The sequence below is a fragment of the Branchiostoma floridae genome, chromosome 5, assembly GCF_000003815.2.
Source record: "Branchiostoma floridae strain S238N-H82 chromosome 5, Bfl_VNyyK, whole genome shotgun sequence".
Classification (NCBI taxonomy): Eukaryota; Metazoa; Chordata; class Leptocardii; order Amphioxiformes; family Branchiostomatidae; genus Branchiostoma; species Branchiostoma floridae.
The window spans coordinates 4,813,817-4,829,710 of NC_049983.1; the positions used below are offsets into that span (position 1 = coordinate 4,813,817).

The 15,894-nt window shown below is 42.0% G+C and overlaps 2 protein-coding genes and 1 long non-coding RNA gene across 3 annotated transcripts in view; 2 read left to right on the plus strand and 1 right to left on the minus strand.

The window, feature by feature from the left end:
* Positions 1–8,982, plus strand: part of LOC118415701 (HAUS augmin-like complex subunit 7) — a 22,152-nt gene extending 13,170 nt beyond the window's left edge. The window contains exons 5-10 of the mRNA XM_035820450.1: positions 2,195–2,313; positions 3,443–3,616; positions 5,419–5,518; positions 5,861–6,070; positions 7,268–7,379; positions 7,954–8,982. Of these exons, the coding sequence (XP_035676343.1) occupies positions 2,195–2,313; positions 3,443–3,616; positions 5,419–5,518; positions 5,861–6,070; positions 7,268–7,379; positions 7,954–8,075 (837 nt within the window). The 3' untranslated portion in view covers positions 8,076–8,982. The remainder of the gene's footprint in view (positions 1–2,194; positions 2,314–3,442; positions 3,617–5,418; positions 5,519–5,860; positions 6,071–7,267; positions 7,380–7,953) is intronic.
* Positions 8,983–9,560: 578 nt separating this feature from the next.
* LOC118415702 lies at positions 9,561–11,014 on the minus strand. The gene is made up of 2 exons (XR_004831134.1): positions 10,465–11,014; positions 9,561–10,280 (listed from the first exon to the last, which is right to left on the minus strand). It is a non-coding gene; the product is annotated as an uncharacterized LOC118415702 (long non-coding RNA).
* A 1,240-nt stretch (positions 11,015–12,254) lies between these two features.
* LOC118415365 (isoleucine--tRNA ligase, cytoplasmic-like) overlaps positions 12,255–15,894 on the plus strand; it is a 45,254-nt gene continuing 41,614 nt past the window's right edge. Inside the window, exon 1 of the mRNA XM_035819919.1 lies at positions 12,255–12,369. The gene's annotated coding sequence lies outside the window, so the exon portion shown is untranslated. The remainder of the gene's footprint in view (positions 12,370–15,894) is intronic.

Sequence of the window (15,894 nt, forward strand, 5' to 3'; positions counted from 1 at the left end):
ACACCGGTACAGAAAATTCAGGTCCAGGTCCGGTTCAGGTCCAGAGGATCAGGTCCAGGTCCGGACCTGAACCTGGACCTGATTCAGTATGACTCATACTAATGGTCCATTTCACTACAAAGAAATCTGTTTGGTGGAGTATTAGACTTACACTGGCTTTTTAAAATCCTACAACGCTAACTGCACCTGTACGATTGGCTGTAAAACTTGGTAAAAATTACTATAAACTCTACTGTACTTCACTCTTGTTATCCTCTTCCACCTGCAAGCGCCAAAACGTGTGAATGCCTGATGAAATAATCTGTTGATTTTCTAATAGGTCCAACATCCGGTCCACCTAATTTTTTCAGGTCCGGTTTTTCTGGACCGGTCCAATAAGAAAAACCGGTTTTGTACCGGTACGCTGTACCGATACCCAGCTCTAGTTGCGCACATACTGTTACTCTAGCGGTTGAGAACTCCAATCCGTATCGTTCTTTGAGCCTGAAAAAAACACCAGTTCCTTGTTAACATTTATGAATAAAGTTAACAACTATGTGTACATTATGTGTGGCTGCTTTCTTTTTGCCAATGAATGTCAAATTTGTATTATACTACCTCCCACACCACCTCTCGGCCCCTCCTCCCGTGGTGGTGCGGTCCAAATGACCAACTCCGAATTATCGCACACGCCGGATAATTGCACGAAATTCGCTGGCAAATCAGGTGTGCAATTAAGCGGCTTACACTGTACATACAGAACAGCTTTACGTTTGAACAAGGTTGTCTGGCACATCTCTTTATGACATGAGTTCAGACATGGACGCATACTGGTATAACAGCAGCTTTTTCCAAGATGAGCCAAGAAAATGCCATTTGTATCAAATACAGGTTAATTTCTTAATGGAATGAACTTGTTAAAAGTTGTTACAAAGGTAATTATAAAGGATCTTCCTGTGACTTAAACATCTTGAAGTTGAAGTTCTTGAACATCTTTCTGCCTGTGGTTTGAGCACTTGTCATACAAAGAGCTGATCTTTTGCCTACCGTGGGTATGAGTCCTCCAGAAACAGGAGTAACGTTAGTGTGTTAACTTTGATTTATGTGACTTTGCATAGATGACTTGAAATTTAGGATTCATAAATGGCAGTCCAACATGAACATATTCCTGACTAGTCTGTGTAACACAAACTCTGCTGTCAAAGGCTGTAACTGAACCCACCCTGCAAAGGAGGCCAACCAGATGTTGATGGGCTGTTATAAGTGAGATTTAATCAGGCTAATTCCTGACAAAATAATTTAGATTTGTGTATCACAGACTCGTCCAGAGTGAGCTGTAATTACTCTGCATACTGCCGATGACATGCTGATGAATATTGTTCCTTGACCGTTATGAACATGTTTGACTGTATTTTAGCCTGATTTAATCTCGCTTATAGCAGCCTGCCCAACATCCGCCGGCCCCCGCGGGGAGGGGCCAGTTACAGCCCTGGACAGCAGAGTTTGTGTTACACAGACTAACTGTATTTCTTCTCAATTGAAACCACTTATAACTAGTACATGTATACCCGCTACCTCCAGTGGCTATTTCTCTGGTCTGCTCCTGTTCCTCAATCCTGACATGTGCTGGCCATGAATGCTGAGTTCAATATTAGATATTGACTCTGTACTAGTAAATGGCTCTCAATCTCCTTCTTAATATCAAGCACAGGTTTAGTAATGTCATCAGTAACACAATGCTTGTTGCAAATAGAAAAAATGTAAACTGCAGGACAACGAAAGAAGTCAGGTTCTCCCTCCATTTTAAATTGGCTCACAAGAGGTCACCATGCCGGTGTGTCTGTAATACAATCCTGCACTGAAGGTGTATCTAGACATAACCATCTCTCACAACAATAATCACAGCACTCTCACAATAGTCACAATAGTCACAGGACTATGAGTATACTGTTGTCAGATGAAAGTGGTTCTCACAGTCAGTCACTCTTACAACTTAGAACAATTAGATATTCAGTCTCGAAAAGAAATTTTGCCTTTGCCTTTGTGCTATCTCATTCCATAGGAAAATGAACCTGCTGTGATGAAAATTGCATGTCTTGACTCACCCTCATACATGTTATTTTTGTGGTCCAGCATATCTGCATTTTAGAATGTTAAATGAATCTTATCTTGCTAATGATGGTAATGATGTTCAGATAATAATTTTTTTCTGTAGGGCACTTGCTCTTTTCCGGGACAAGCATCGTTCATGGACCAGTTGATAGACATGGTGTGTATCATCAACAGTTCTCAGGATGCCACCCAGAGAGCCATGTCCAGCCCTGGGCACATCAGGTCAGTCGCATCAAGTAGACAGATTACCTGTTCAGCCACATCAGGTCAGTTGCTTCAAGTAGACAGATTATCTGTCAAGCCACATCAGGTCAGTTGCATCAGGTAGACAGATTACCTGTTCAGCCACGTCAGGTCAGTCACATCAAATAGACAGATAACCTGTCCAGCCACATCAGGTCAGTCACATCAAGTAGACAGATAACCTGTCCAGCCACATCAGGTCAGTCACATCAAATAGACAGATAACCTGTCCAGCCACATCAGGTCAGTCACATTAAGTAGACAGATTACTGTACAGTACCTGTCCAGCCACATCAAGTCAGTCACATCAGCATCAGTTCTATAGCTTCTTTTTTTATTAATCAGCCATAGGGGCGGCAATTTTTTACTCAACAGGTACTAGTAGTTATTCCCTGGCGGCGCCTATCTCCTCTCCAGGCCATGGTGAGTGATTGATGTAGATGTAAGTCACCCGTATGGCTGATACGAGACAGAGGTTTGCCAGGCCTCCATCCAGGTGATTTGTACAAAATGTAGTGAATCACCAACTTCAGACAGAGTAGTTTGCACCATCCCACACCAGGGTATCCCTACCCTAAGATATACATGCAAAATTATGTACAGTCAGTACTGTAGTAAACACAAATGCTTGGTAATCGAATCATGAACACTCAGTGTCTGCGACCAGGATGGTACATTTCTTGTTAGTATGGCTGTTTTTATTTATTTATTGATCTTCAGACAGGTGGGTAGCCCCTTCAACTTGCTGGAAGTTTTGGTCTAAAATTACAATATTGAAGATACTGAACAGTTATATTAATTAACATTTATTTATCAGGGTTCACGACATGCTCTTAATGGAGGATTCTGATCCTGTTTTATCCTGTTTCTTTAGACCTGTACAACATGTGACAGCTCTGGTTGGAAACCGGGTCAGGAATGACCGCTCGCTAGCCGGCCTCCAGCCGGTCTGTTATCAATTAGTACTGCCCGTCCCTCTGCATCTGAGGGACCATTCGCTAAGACTACTGCTAGGACTAAAAGACAAATAAACCTCTTTATTTACGTCAAATACTTTTTCTACAAGCAATCATAAAGCTCAGCAAAATTCTTTAAATATATCCTGTAGTGAGTCCAGACCCTTGGTGGAGCAGGCAGAGGCTGACTCCCACCTAATGGACAGATTGAGCAGACAGTACACCTTCCAGTCCATGTTCTCTCACAAACTGGCCCTCCTGCCACCAGACATCAAACATAGTGTGGAGAAAGGATGGATGGATGCTGGCAACCAGAAGGGATCAGGGTGAGTTAGATAGTGGAAACAAATGAATGAAATGAATGGTTCTTAATACATGTAGTACATTGTTCAGACACAACATGCAATAGCAGTTGTCATTGGCGTAAATGGATGTTTTACAGTTGAAAATAATCGAAAAGCAATAAATATATATAAATTTATTCATACATTTAACATTACAACTTAAAGGCCAAACAAAGCACATTTTTTACATGACTGTATATGCAAGTTATAAGTCAGGCACTTAGAGTCTAGGTCGACCAGGTAAGGCAGTGTACCCGATATCTAGCAGTTCTACGTTTGAATTGCATTATTTACATAGTATTTAGACATAAGAGTTTTGCCATGGAGACTCACAGGGTTTGGCAGTAGCCATTTCGAGAAAGTCGTGGAGATCAATAAGGTCAGGTAGCAAACTTAGCACATAGTTCACATTGCTTTTAAAAGCTGTCCATGCAACCATTGGTGGGAATGAAATATTATGGTGGAAGTATGAAGTATAGTTTGTCAAATGAGTGCAAGTGCAGTAAGTCTGCACCGGAACAGTTACACTACAGGGCACTACGGGGACACCACACTACAGGGACACTACACTACAGGGACACTACACTACAGGGACAGTATACACTACAGGGACATTACACTACAGTGCACTAGGGGGACACTACACTACAGTGACATTACACTACAGGGCACTTCGGGGACACTACACTACGGGGACACTACACTACAGGGACACTACACTACAGGGACACTACACTACAGGGACATTACACTACAGGGCACTAGGGAGACACTACACTACGGGGACACTACACTACAGTGACATTACACTACAGGGACATTGCACTACGGGGACACTACACTACAGTGTCATTACACTACAGGGACATTACACTACAGGGCACTACGGGGACACTACACTACGGGGACACTACACTACAGGGACACTACACTACAGGGACATTTCACTACAGGGACATTACACTACAGGGCACTAGGGGGACACTACACTACGGGGACACTACACTACAGTGACATTACACTACAGGGCACTACGGGGACACTACACTACAGGGACATTACACTACAGGGACATTACACTACAGGGACATTACACTACAGGGGGTACAGACACTGTAGTGCATATGTGTCACGGTGGCATGGTAGTGAGTCAAGTAGAATCAGGACAGAGGCATAATGTTGCGGAGATGATAACTTTATTCAGAGATCAAGTGGACACGTCCTTTCCCTGCCACGTCTCTCCGTGGAATCCCCTACCCTCATACGTGTCCCTTCTCAAACCCCTGTACATCTGCTCCCAATTACTCGGGTGACATTCCCCACACCAGGGGTGATCACAGAGTGATCACGATATCACCTCGTGACATATGGACACTACATGGGGTACAGACACTACAGAGGGTATGGAGACTGCAGGGAGTACAGACACTACACACTGTGGGTACAGCCACTACAGTGGGTACAGACACTATAGACACAACAGTGGATACAGCCGCTATAGAAGGTATAGACAGATTACAATAATAGGAATAATTCTCTATATACATGTCTTGATTCTCAGTTTTATTGTGTTAAAACTGTATAATTCTGCTGCTGCAAAAATTTGGTAAAAACTGATTGTCCTATCTGGTAATGAGTCTACAGTTTGATCATTTAACCAGGGAGCTGGAATGGCACTGGTTTAAAGTAGCGATTAGTCCCAGTATAATGTTAGAAGTGCAAAGAGTTGCCTGTCATGTTGTTTCCATGGTTACCATGTATGATTTATCCTGCCCTTCCTCCAGCCCTGACCCCCCTGATGTTGGTACCTTACTGGAAGCAGCAGCAGGGTTGAGCCGACAGCTGGAGATCAGCACAGCTCAGCTGCACCACCTACAGGTGAAGGTGAGTCATGGTCTAAATCCATTTAACTTAAGTCTTCCAACTAGGAGTGGGCAATGTTACCGATACAAAACATTAAGGGACTGTGAAAACTAATTGAATACCTGATACTCAAGGCAATGGTTCTTTTCACAACAAATTAAAGGAATCTGTTAGGTGGGGTATCTGACTCCCACTAGTGTTTTAAAAATCCTATCTTCATGTAATATTACGTTATGCTATTTTTTCTGTGTTCTATGCAACAAATCAGAGCAAAAGTGACATGATTCCTTAAAAACTATATTACGCTAGTACCATTCAAAAACTATGATATCATGTCTCAAAGTTAATCTTTTGTTGTTGCAGCATACGTATGGAGAGCCCGACCATTTGTCTGTCAGTAGAGTGAGTCAGACACTTGGGTTGGTTTTGTCGGAGTTGGAACAGCTACTTACTGGATTCTCCTACTGCTACGAGCAGGAACTGCGCTCATGGTGTAACCGCACCCCTCCAACTCTAAGTGAGCTGGGCCCTGCCTTCAAGAGAGTCCACAGTCTCCTCACTAACTTCACCCAGGTAGGGCAGACTTGAGTGTTTGCATCACAGAGAGTCCACAGTCTCCTCACAAACTTCACCCAGGTAGGGCAGACTTGAGTGTTTGCATCACAGAGAGTCCACAGTCTCCTCACTAACTTCACCCAGGTAGGGCAGACTTGAGTGTTTGCATCACAGAGAGTCCACAGTCTCCTCACTAACTTCACCCAGGTAGGGCAGACTTGAGTGTTTGCATCACATAACTGGAAAGTGTCCTCGAGCTGTGGTTCTCCTAAAACAGCAGTTTTACATCCTATCTAAGAGGATGATGTTCCTCTTCCTCTTCCGGTTGAACCCAGACTGGAACCCAGAACATCTTTATTCCTCCCTATGGCCTAGGTGTTTCTGTTTGCCTGACTCACCCTTGCCAAAACCTGCTGACCCTAGTTTTCCAACATGTTCTCCTCATTTCTGTTTAATAGAAAGGGGATATAAACAGACCCACTGAATACAAGTCCCCAATATGTTGACATCATATGTATACATGAATTTTTTTTAATCCAGTGCTGAGAGGGTTAAATGCATTTACAGTATCTTTACTGTTTCTGTAGAGATTGTGAACAAAATCTACCCTTTATTGCTTTTTATGACCTAATGATCAATAGAATAGGTTATAACAACTTAATAGTACAAGAATGGTGATTATACTCCATTCAGCTCCGAGGAAATGTCCAATCATTAACTCACCTGTAGCAATACCTGTTTCCTCAGGAACTTTGTACAGATGTCAAAAGTTTTTTTTACTGGTGCTGTAGAGATAATTGTGAAAGATTGTGGACTAATCTACTTTTTATTGGTTTTTATGATTTTAGAATCAATAGAATAGGTGCAGATAACTAGACTCTGAAGCAAAGTAGAGACTGTAAGCTTTGATTGATGATACAGAATGCTTTATCATAAATGTATTCCCTTTGCCAGACACTGTCAGAATAAGGTTTATTCAACACTAAAGGAATAGTGAAACCAACAAAGATTTAGATTTGATATTGGAAGTAAAAGCTCTTACCAGTGTAGTGTCATAATGACCTGTTTCCTTCCCCCCAAGGAAGTGAAGTTGTTCTTGGTTTGTCTTTGTTTCCGCTGTTATCATTATACACAATACAGTGTGATACTGTGAGGATATTTTAAGGGGTTTAAGTGTGTCATGTCTATATTTATGCTGCACTGTGCTCCTCCCAGCTCCTGACCAGTCTGGACACACTGAAGACCTCCTACAGCAGTATCTGCCAAGGGACTAACCCACAGCAAGACCAGGTGTCAGACAGACACAATGGCGTATTCAACAGTCTTGGTGAGTAAACCCGTCCTCTGTGACGGACAGCAGTCGATATGTAAAGATATAAAAAACTGTCTCCGTTTTGTAAGTCTTCACCAAAAGTGGCCGTTGAACAGCTTAGTCTACCAGCAAATTTACAACTCAAAATGCTGGAAATAGTGTTTCAGTGGGTCTAGATTCAAAAATTTAGACCGGACCCCCATAGGAACGACTTCTGTGCTCGGTAGGATTCAAAATGGAGGGGAGAGAAATGATTTCAGGCTGGCTACTAACCTGGTATATACTATGTACTATGTAGAAAAAAACAATCTGGAAAAGCAGAGTTTAGACCCATTGCTCCTCTCACACTACCACAAGCATGCATATTCTGAGCAATTAGGTCCTCAGCAAAGAAGAGTCCTTGAGACTTACTTTGGAAATGAATGACCACCAAAAATACAATGGATTGGTGGAAAATTTGGTAGTTATTCTCTTCAACAAAGTTTAATCCTTCTCCTTAATGTTGAGTAACAACACACAACATTTCAAGCAGAAAAAAGACATCGCCATCATGGAAGACAACTTTGATCATCTCCATTTCTCTCCTCAGCATTATTAGGCCAGTCAGCAGCCTTGAAGATGCAGGACTGCATCAGTGTTCTGGACCAGTCTGTTCATCGCACCAGTGCACTCCAGGACTCCACTTTACTGGCCTCAACAGCCTTGTCATGATGCAAATCATGAAATCATCTTAACTTGCATTCAACAAATTCTTCAGTTGACTGAAGGTTTCACCTGGGGTTTAGATTTTGTCCAAATGGTGGCAGAAAAAGTTGTGTAGAAAATGTGAAGAATGTTTCCTTTGAAGTTTGATACAGCAATTCATTGAGTTTTGTGTATTAACTAAGCAAAATTTGAATCCACCCTGACCAGCAAGGAAAAGGGGCGGACAAACAAAAACTGGATCTTGTCTATGGGCTAATGTTACAATGCAGGCTCAAAATACATTTTTGGTTGAACTTGTAATGGTGCATTTTGCATATTGTAAACCTGGATGTCTAACTTGCATAAACAAATTTAAGCTTATTGTTCTTTGATTCGGGTTATTTCCTTCTACCTTTCATTGCAAGATAACTTTCGATGATGATGACTGGTTTATTTATTCAAACAATTAAAAAGTACACATGCCCCTGATGGCATACTACTTACAAATGTACTAGATGTGGTTCTGTTGAACAAGAACTTGTAATTTGTATAAGACTTGCTCATAGCTTGTGCAGAAAACTTTTGTTCTTCCAGTCCATTGCTATGCTGTGAGTACCTTCCTGAATACTGTTATATTAATGAGGTCAGTTTTTGCCCGTCTTCGGTTTTTGTGCAAGCTAGTTATGTACATTACTGGATGATATGAGATGATGTTGAAAAGTCTTGACATTTACATGATAATGATACCCCGCTCCTCTTCAATGAAAGCTGTGCATCACTTTATCCATCCAGACATCCTTTAATGACGTTTCGTTCAGTAATTAAAATAGGCAATAATGAACGAATCATATCACATCTGCTACATCTATCATTTCATCATATTTTACTCTCATGGGCTGCCAGCCACAAATAAACTCACCACTCAGCTCTGTTTGTCATGTTTGTTGTTATTGGTAGTAAAGGAAAGGAGGGGTCAGACATTCACCATATCTGGTACATCCTTAGACTCCGTTGCAGTCTTCGAACGGGGCTGGTTTTTATTGGGGGGGGGGGGTCGCAATTTTCAGTGTTGGCTGGGTTCTCTTGTGCCGGGAAAGGGAGTTTGCCGAGGAAGGGAGTATGCTGTGATAGCAACTTTGCCCTGTCCTGTCAAACTTGAATGTCGTGCATAAGTTATATTTATTTCTCATTAGATAGGAATAGGACAAGCAGTGTTTTTACTTCAATAGGAAGCAAGATAAATACAAATTAACCGGGAGCTATGTGACTTCACTGCCCACCCCCAAAAAAAGTTTAGGGTCCGCAGGTTTTTCTAGGGTAGGTAGGGAAACAGGAAACAACAAAACCTTAGGCCTTACTACATTTTTACTTTGCTCTGCATATGAGCTTTTACATAATTTGTAAGCTTGACTTGATAACTCCATTCTGTAAATTGATCCAATATCCTCTACATAAAATTATTCCTTTTTTATCCCACGACAGTAGAACAATGAAAGCATAGCCTGGGACAAATGAAGTATACAGAAGAGTCGTTTTATTTATGTAGTCCTTCATGTCACCACTTGATACAGTAATCAATTAAATACAGTAACAATTCAGTTTTAGACTACAGTATTTTAGCTACTGGTTGTCAGATATAAAATACCCTTTAGTATTAACACAGACATTACATAGTATCAACATGAAGTTTGTAGCTTTAGTACACAGTTTCAGGGAGTGCATACAGTCAGATTCTAGCTTCTCCTAGCCCTATTTTACTCTTGTGGAATTTTCAAAACAAACTGTTGGCGATCAAATTCATGAAAATAAGTAACAGTGACAAGGAATTCTGTTGAACAGATACCAGTGTGATCAGCATACTTACTGCCTCCATAAGCCCCTTAAAAAAGAAGAAAACGTGTGCTTCTAAGTCAGCGAGGCAAGCTCATGTCTTCCAGAACATACTGATACAGTATCTATACAACAGACAAGTCTATATTTTGCCACAACACATGTGTTATGTGTAATATCTTTCAGACAAATGCTTACATGAGATTAAAATGTTTTGATAAGTTGAACATGATGCCAGTATAGCACATACAAATGAACCTTTAACTTAAGTTCACTACAAAAACATGCTGTTATTTAAAAATGTCCTTGGTTTTCATGACAAGAATCAGAATGTGTAATGTCGATAGACTGGTAGGAGTGGTACATGTACCTGTCAGTCAGCCAATTGTGAAGTCCCATTGTCTGAAAGGGGAGTAAGAACTACACAATTAGCATAATAGAGAGCACAGGTAAATGGCAAGATGTCATATTATGTAGTGTGGCTTTTATATTCAAATCCTTACAAAAGGCAGCATACCAATAGTCAACTTTGCATACATATACATGAAATTTCCAACCAGACCACCAGTTACTGTCTGATATTTACCTGAGACTAGCCTAGGTGGGGTTGGATGGGCAAACCAGGGCATGATCTGGTCACCATGGCAACCATGTCTGTCCCAGTGCTGGCCTCAGAGTACCTGTAGGAAGACAAAACAGACCCGAGAGTGAGAGCAAGGGTATGTACTAGATAGATCTGAGAAAAACAACAGGACTCGCACACTCGTCACATCTAGCTACATGTCACATTTATGTCTCTCCTCCCAAAAATGGTGTGACTGTAATCTCCAAGCAGATCCTACGGTGCCATAAGGTAGTATCAAAGCTGGCCAAGTAGTATAGCCAGCAAATGGAGTAAAACGGACCTCCGGCTTCACTTCTCTGCCAACTTTTGATACCATACACACTGTTAGGCCGGCTTCACTCCTCTGCCAACTTTTGATACTATCTTATGCTACCGTTGGATCTGCTTGGAGATTAGTGTGGCCGGTGGTTCGCCTTTGCATTTTCCAGCATGTCTCTAAGCCTGCTCCAAACTGCGGGATTTCATCATCAAATTTCCCTCAACGTGGCTGATCAGGAGAAAACTTTTCACGCGCAGGTTACCGGATATAACGTTATATCCTCATACATGTCTTCAAAGTTCTTCTCCATGAAATCTACATAAAATTCCTTATCTTCAGCTGTCGGACAGTAGCTATCATCCTCGTCGTTTCTTCTTGGCGATGGGGTGTGGGACAGATGCCCACCGAAGGCTTCAAGCTCCTCGGCAAATTCTGTTTGGGAGAAACTACACAGAAAAGTCTCGTATACCTCGGTGAAGTCTTGTTCCATGAAGGTTTCTCTTAGCCTGTTGTCTTCGTCCTGTGACTGGTAGACGTAGTCGATGTGGAACGGGTTTCTGGCAGGACTGGGAATTCTCTGGTTGAGCGCGTGTGGTGGGGAGCATGGCTCGGCACATCTCGACATGGAATCGGTTGAGTAACAGAAACGGTCGTCCATCAGAAACTGGGTGGTGTTAGCCGGGGCACAAATGGTCTGACGCGGTCGGAGGCACGGCTGCCGGTTGACGCGATGAAGGGTTGTGTTCGCACAACACTGTGGCGATCCTAAAGTTTTCCGCCGAGCCAGACTGGCCTTCTTCTTTCCTCTTCGGACACATCTTCTTCTCCGTAACGTTAATGTTGGCTGCATCCTACAGATCCTACTGCCGCACATTTGTTGAAAACGTTGGTTAGTGAACAGGAAAACCTTTTTCCGTCGTGCCGCTGTGGCGTCCTCACGTTGTGCACACTGTTATGGAAATCGCCGACAAACAAACGCGTCTCGACGTTTGCGCAACGTCGGGAGGACGTTACAACATCGTCATAGCCCAAAATAGCAACCAATCACCGCGCAGTTACGCGCGATGAAATAGAAACAAAGGGAAGCACCCATATCATGGTACAACACCATGCCCATATTATAACGGCGCATTATAACGAAACATAAAAGAAAATACTTCAATGGGGTAACGTCATATTTATCAGTTTTCTAATCATCACTAAAGTCTAAAGGAATTTCAAACATTTCCTGCAACAATAACCTATCATCTCGCGAGAGAAAACGAGCACCGACGAGTCCATATAGGAAATAGTGAGTGTTTTGAATATTTACCTGAATGGCAGCCTAATATGAAATTAAATAGCAGATTCGCACTTATCATCACAAAAATTAACCACTATAAGGGTGTATTTATTTCATAGTATTGTATTTCGAATGAAAGTAACGTTATATACTGGTAAGCTGCTTATTCAATTTATCCTATAAGAAATAGAATAGTCCGTGCACTTTGACCCACAGATAGCCTACGCCGGACACATGTGGCAAGGTTTTGTGCAGTTCCTTTGGAAATTTGGCCAAGATTGAACTTACACGTCTTGAACTTGGCTGACAACTTCTAAATACGAAGGTACAAACGTTTTGAAAGCTTCTTTCGTAGTGCATGTTCACGTCAGCAGTAAAATGATGCGGTGGGCCGTTACAAAAACACAAACGTGGAGGGGGGGTTGGAGAGGTTGGATTTTGCAAATTATTGCATCAACCGCATTTTGGATTACCCGATTTTTGAGGGACATTTTAGTAACATAATGTAGTAACGTGTTAACTTGGTAAAATCTTTAAAAAGAAGGGTTGTTCTTTTGATTTTAGATTTTTAAAGGGGTATTCCCACTACACGAAAAAGCGAATATCTGGGTCGAATACTCCTGTATATAAACCCGGATATTCAAAATATGTGGCCGATAACGGGTATATGCCGTCCGCACACTTGGTATAGACGGACCTGCATATGACCCGGAGATTCACAACTATTAGTGTGCGGGACATATGGAGGCCGATAATGCCTGCATATGTGCCTGGCCATCCCAGTGCATGTCCCGCCCATGTCCGCTCATCCAACCCAAATTTCCTGCATATGCCTGCCTATTCGGGACATGCACCCTTGTTAGCACCTAATTATCACCTAATTATCTCACCCAGGCCTCGACTAGAGCGGCTTCATTATACCCTTTGTCATTGAAAGCAGCTTTGTTTTACTACCCTGCCCTACCTAGGATCCCCCCTCCCTGTAGTGTGTTTATTTTGCTTTTATTCTTTCTGAATGGTGAATGAATTTTCTTTATTTTTTCAAAGTATTTCTGGACAGTAGACTGTCCTGACGATTTCCTCCATATGTGCTAGGAATGATGCTCCTTTTACGTCTTGTGAAGTTCTGCATTCCCGCTATCATACATTCTGTTGTCCACCCGTCTTCTGCACAGACTTTTATTAGTCAGGAGCACAGCTGCGGCAAAATTTCTAAACGTGGACGTGAAGATTTGTGGTAACCATTGATCCATCGCGACACGGGTGGGCAGCCTCCACTGTCCACGGGGCCGAAGCAGAAATCACCCGAGCCAACCACCGCCTCCGGCAGCAACTTTTAAGCCAGCCCTACATGGTGACGTGTGACGTAGTCTTAAACCGTCCGCAAAATCACAACCGGGCATGTCGGTCGTACCCCACCGTACTCTACAGAGCCTGCCCGCGCGCGAGGCTGGATACTAGCCATAAAATTACAGTTGTTTAACACTCCAAGCAGAATCCAATCCTTCAGCGTAGGCAGTTCAAATTCCACGCGGCAAGATGTTGTTTAGTGTCGAGGTCGTATCATTCTAAATCCCTCAGTACTCACTGACGTTGTCTGCCGTACATGCAGATATCCAGCTATCGGGATCCGTTGCGTAAAAGCGCAACCTCACAGAAAGAAGTCTAGCTCTGAAATGCCAACTGTAAAATTTGAAAATGTTGACATGTGTGTTGATTGGTCCTTATTTTCAAACACCTACATGCTGTGTGAAATACAATTGGCTAGTTCTGATGAGTATTTGCATACAGACAGACACAATAGGTCGGGAGGTCCACTGTAGCTAAATTCAGCTTTTTGTCACCTGGACTGAGTTCACAGTCAAACAATACCCACAAGGAACTAGGTGAAAATGTGTTCAACAGTTGTTAATGATTTCATACATCAGTCTGGTAACAAACATATTGTTTTTGCAACAAGCATTATCCACAAGGATAAAAACGAATGAAGGCTTCCAATGCGAGCGTGGGTATATCATATACGCCATGTTTTCTTTTGTTTCAAAAGCACAACATTGGTCTTTAGACTGAAGCGGCCGTTTAATTGATAAGCTTAGGGCGTAAAATGACACACTACCCCACCATAGAATGGTGGACAATGTTATCATCAAACGTGTTAGATTTTACTTAGAATGTCCATTTCGTGTAGTTCAATCTAGGCAACAAAGTGCCGCAGCAAAAGAAAAAAAAAAGAATATTTAAATTGAGCGTGGGTAAGCCATGTTTTCTTTCGTGTCAAAAGTTTAAAAAAAAGTAAAATTAGTTGATTAGCTAAAAACGTAAAACCGAAGCTTAAGAATGTAATGATACCAAACGCTGGTATATGACGCGCTCAAAGTTATTTTTAGTGTTCGTTCTAGGTAACAATTCATTGGAAAACGATGATACGCGCCATTCGTGCGTAGGCCTTTCTTTGTTCTTGTAAAACAATGCATTCGTTTATATCAGGCGTTTGTGAGTTTTGTTGACTGAAAATGCCAGACAAGTCAATACACATCCGCTTGGAGAGTACTTTTATGTAAAGCGGAAGTATCATTACGCCTATCAATTCACACACAAGATGGTCTCTTGTTTGGCATTACTCAAGACACAAGACGTGAGCAGGGGCCGCATATCCCCATACATGTCTAATTACCGGATGTGCAGGCATAAGCGGTAATATGCAGGACCCGCGCTTGTCATGACAGGATATGACTGCACATGCCCCGGATACACCGGGTTTCACGGGACATATGCAACCCCAAAAACGACCGGATATTCAAGTTTTCGTGTAGTGTCCACTGTACAATAGAAGGGATTATTATTTTCCAATAGACAAATTATGTATCGCTGTGGCTATTGACACACTCAGTGTGCCAATAGCCAAACAGGCTATTGACACACCGAGATGCCAGTCAGCCAATCAGAGCTTGTAACATGCCTTTCCGGCAATATTTTACACAAGCAATAGTTGATTAGACATTGTTCGGAAGATTAGACATTGGAATCTTTGAATCTTGGAATGAACGGACGTATTCAAGTTATGCCCTACATCTGGATACCTAATAATACAGCCTTCATCGTGCATGTATGACGTAGCGTAGTGGAATGAGCGTTGACCCGGGAATTCATGATACCAGCTCCGACCCGGTTCGAGTCCGCGCCGGAGTTTTTTTAATTTTTTTTTTTTTCAATTTTTCTTGTCCCTTTTTAAACATCCATTTGATATAAGAATATTTTATATATAAACAACTTTTAAAGTTTCTGTTAACAATATAAACCAAAAATAACACTGACCACAAAACATGTCATAATTTTCGGCCGTGTGGTTCCGGCGCTATCGGCAGCGACTCGGAAGAATATTTATTTCACATTAAAAATAATGGAGGTAAAACAACAACTATAACTTCGCTTCCTTAGTCAGTTAGTGATATAAGTTTTGAGGCCGAAAATTCTCCAATATGGCAGGAATTCGTCGGTAAACACAGCTAAAAACGTGTTCCTAACCGATCCAACATGGCTGCCATGATCACATGCGGTGACAGTAAAAATAGCACCCTATATGATATCAGATTCCGATGTTTAAAATTGTGCCGTAAACACGTGAAAAAGATCGTATTTTGGGTTGATAATGGACACAGGATGCCATTTGTATTTTTCAGAGTGTTGCATGTCAAATATAATCGTAAGATTTCCTCATTTTAGTGGTTTCTATCACTGGGTGTGTCAATAGCCTAACAGGCTATCGACACACTCAGAGTGCCACTAGCCAACACAGGCGAACGACACACTGAGTGTGTCAATAGCCTGTGAGGCTATTGACACACGGGGT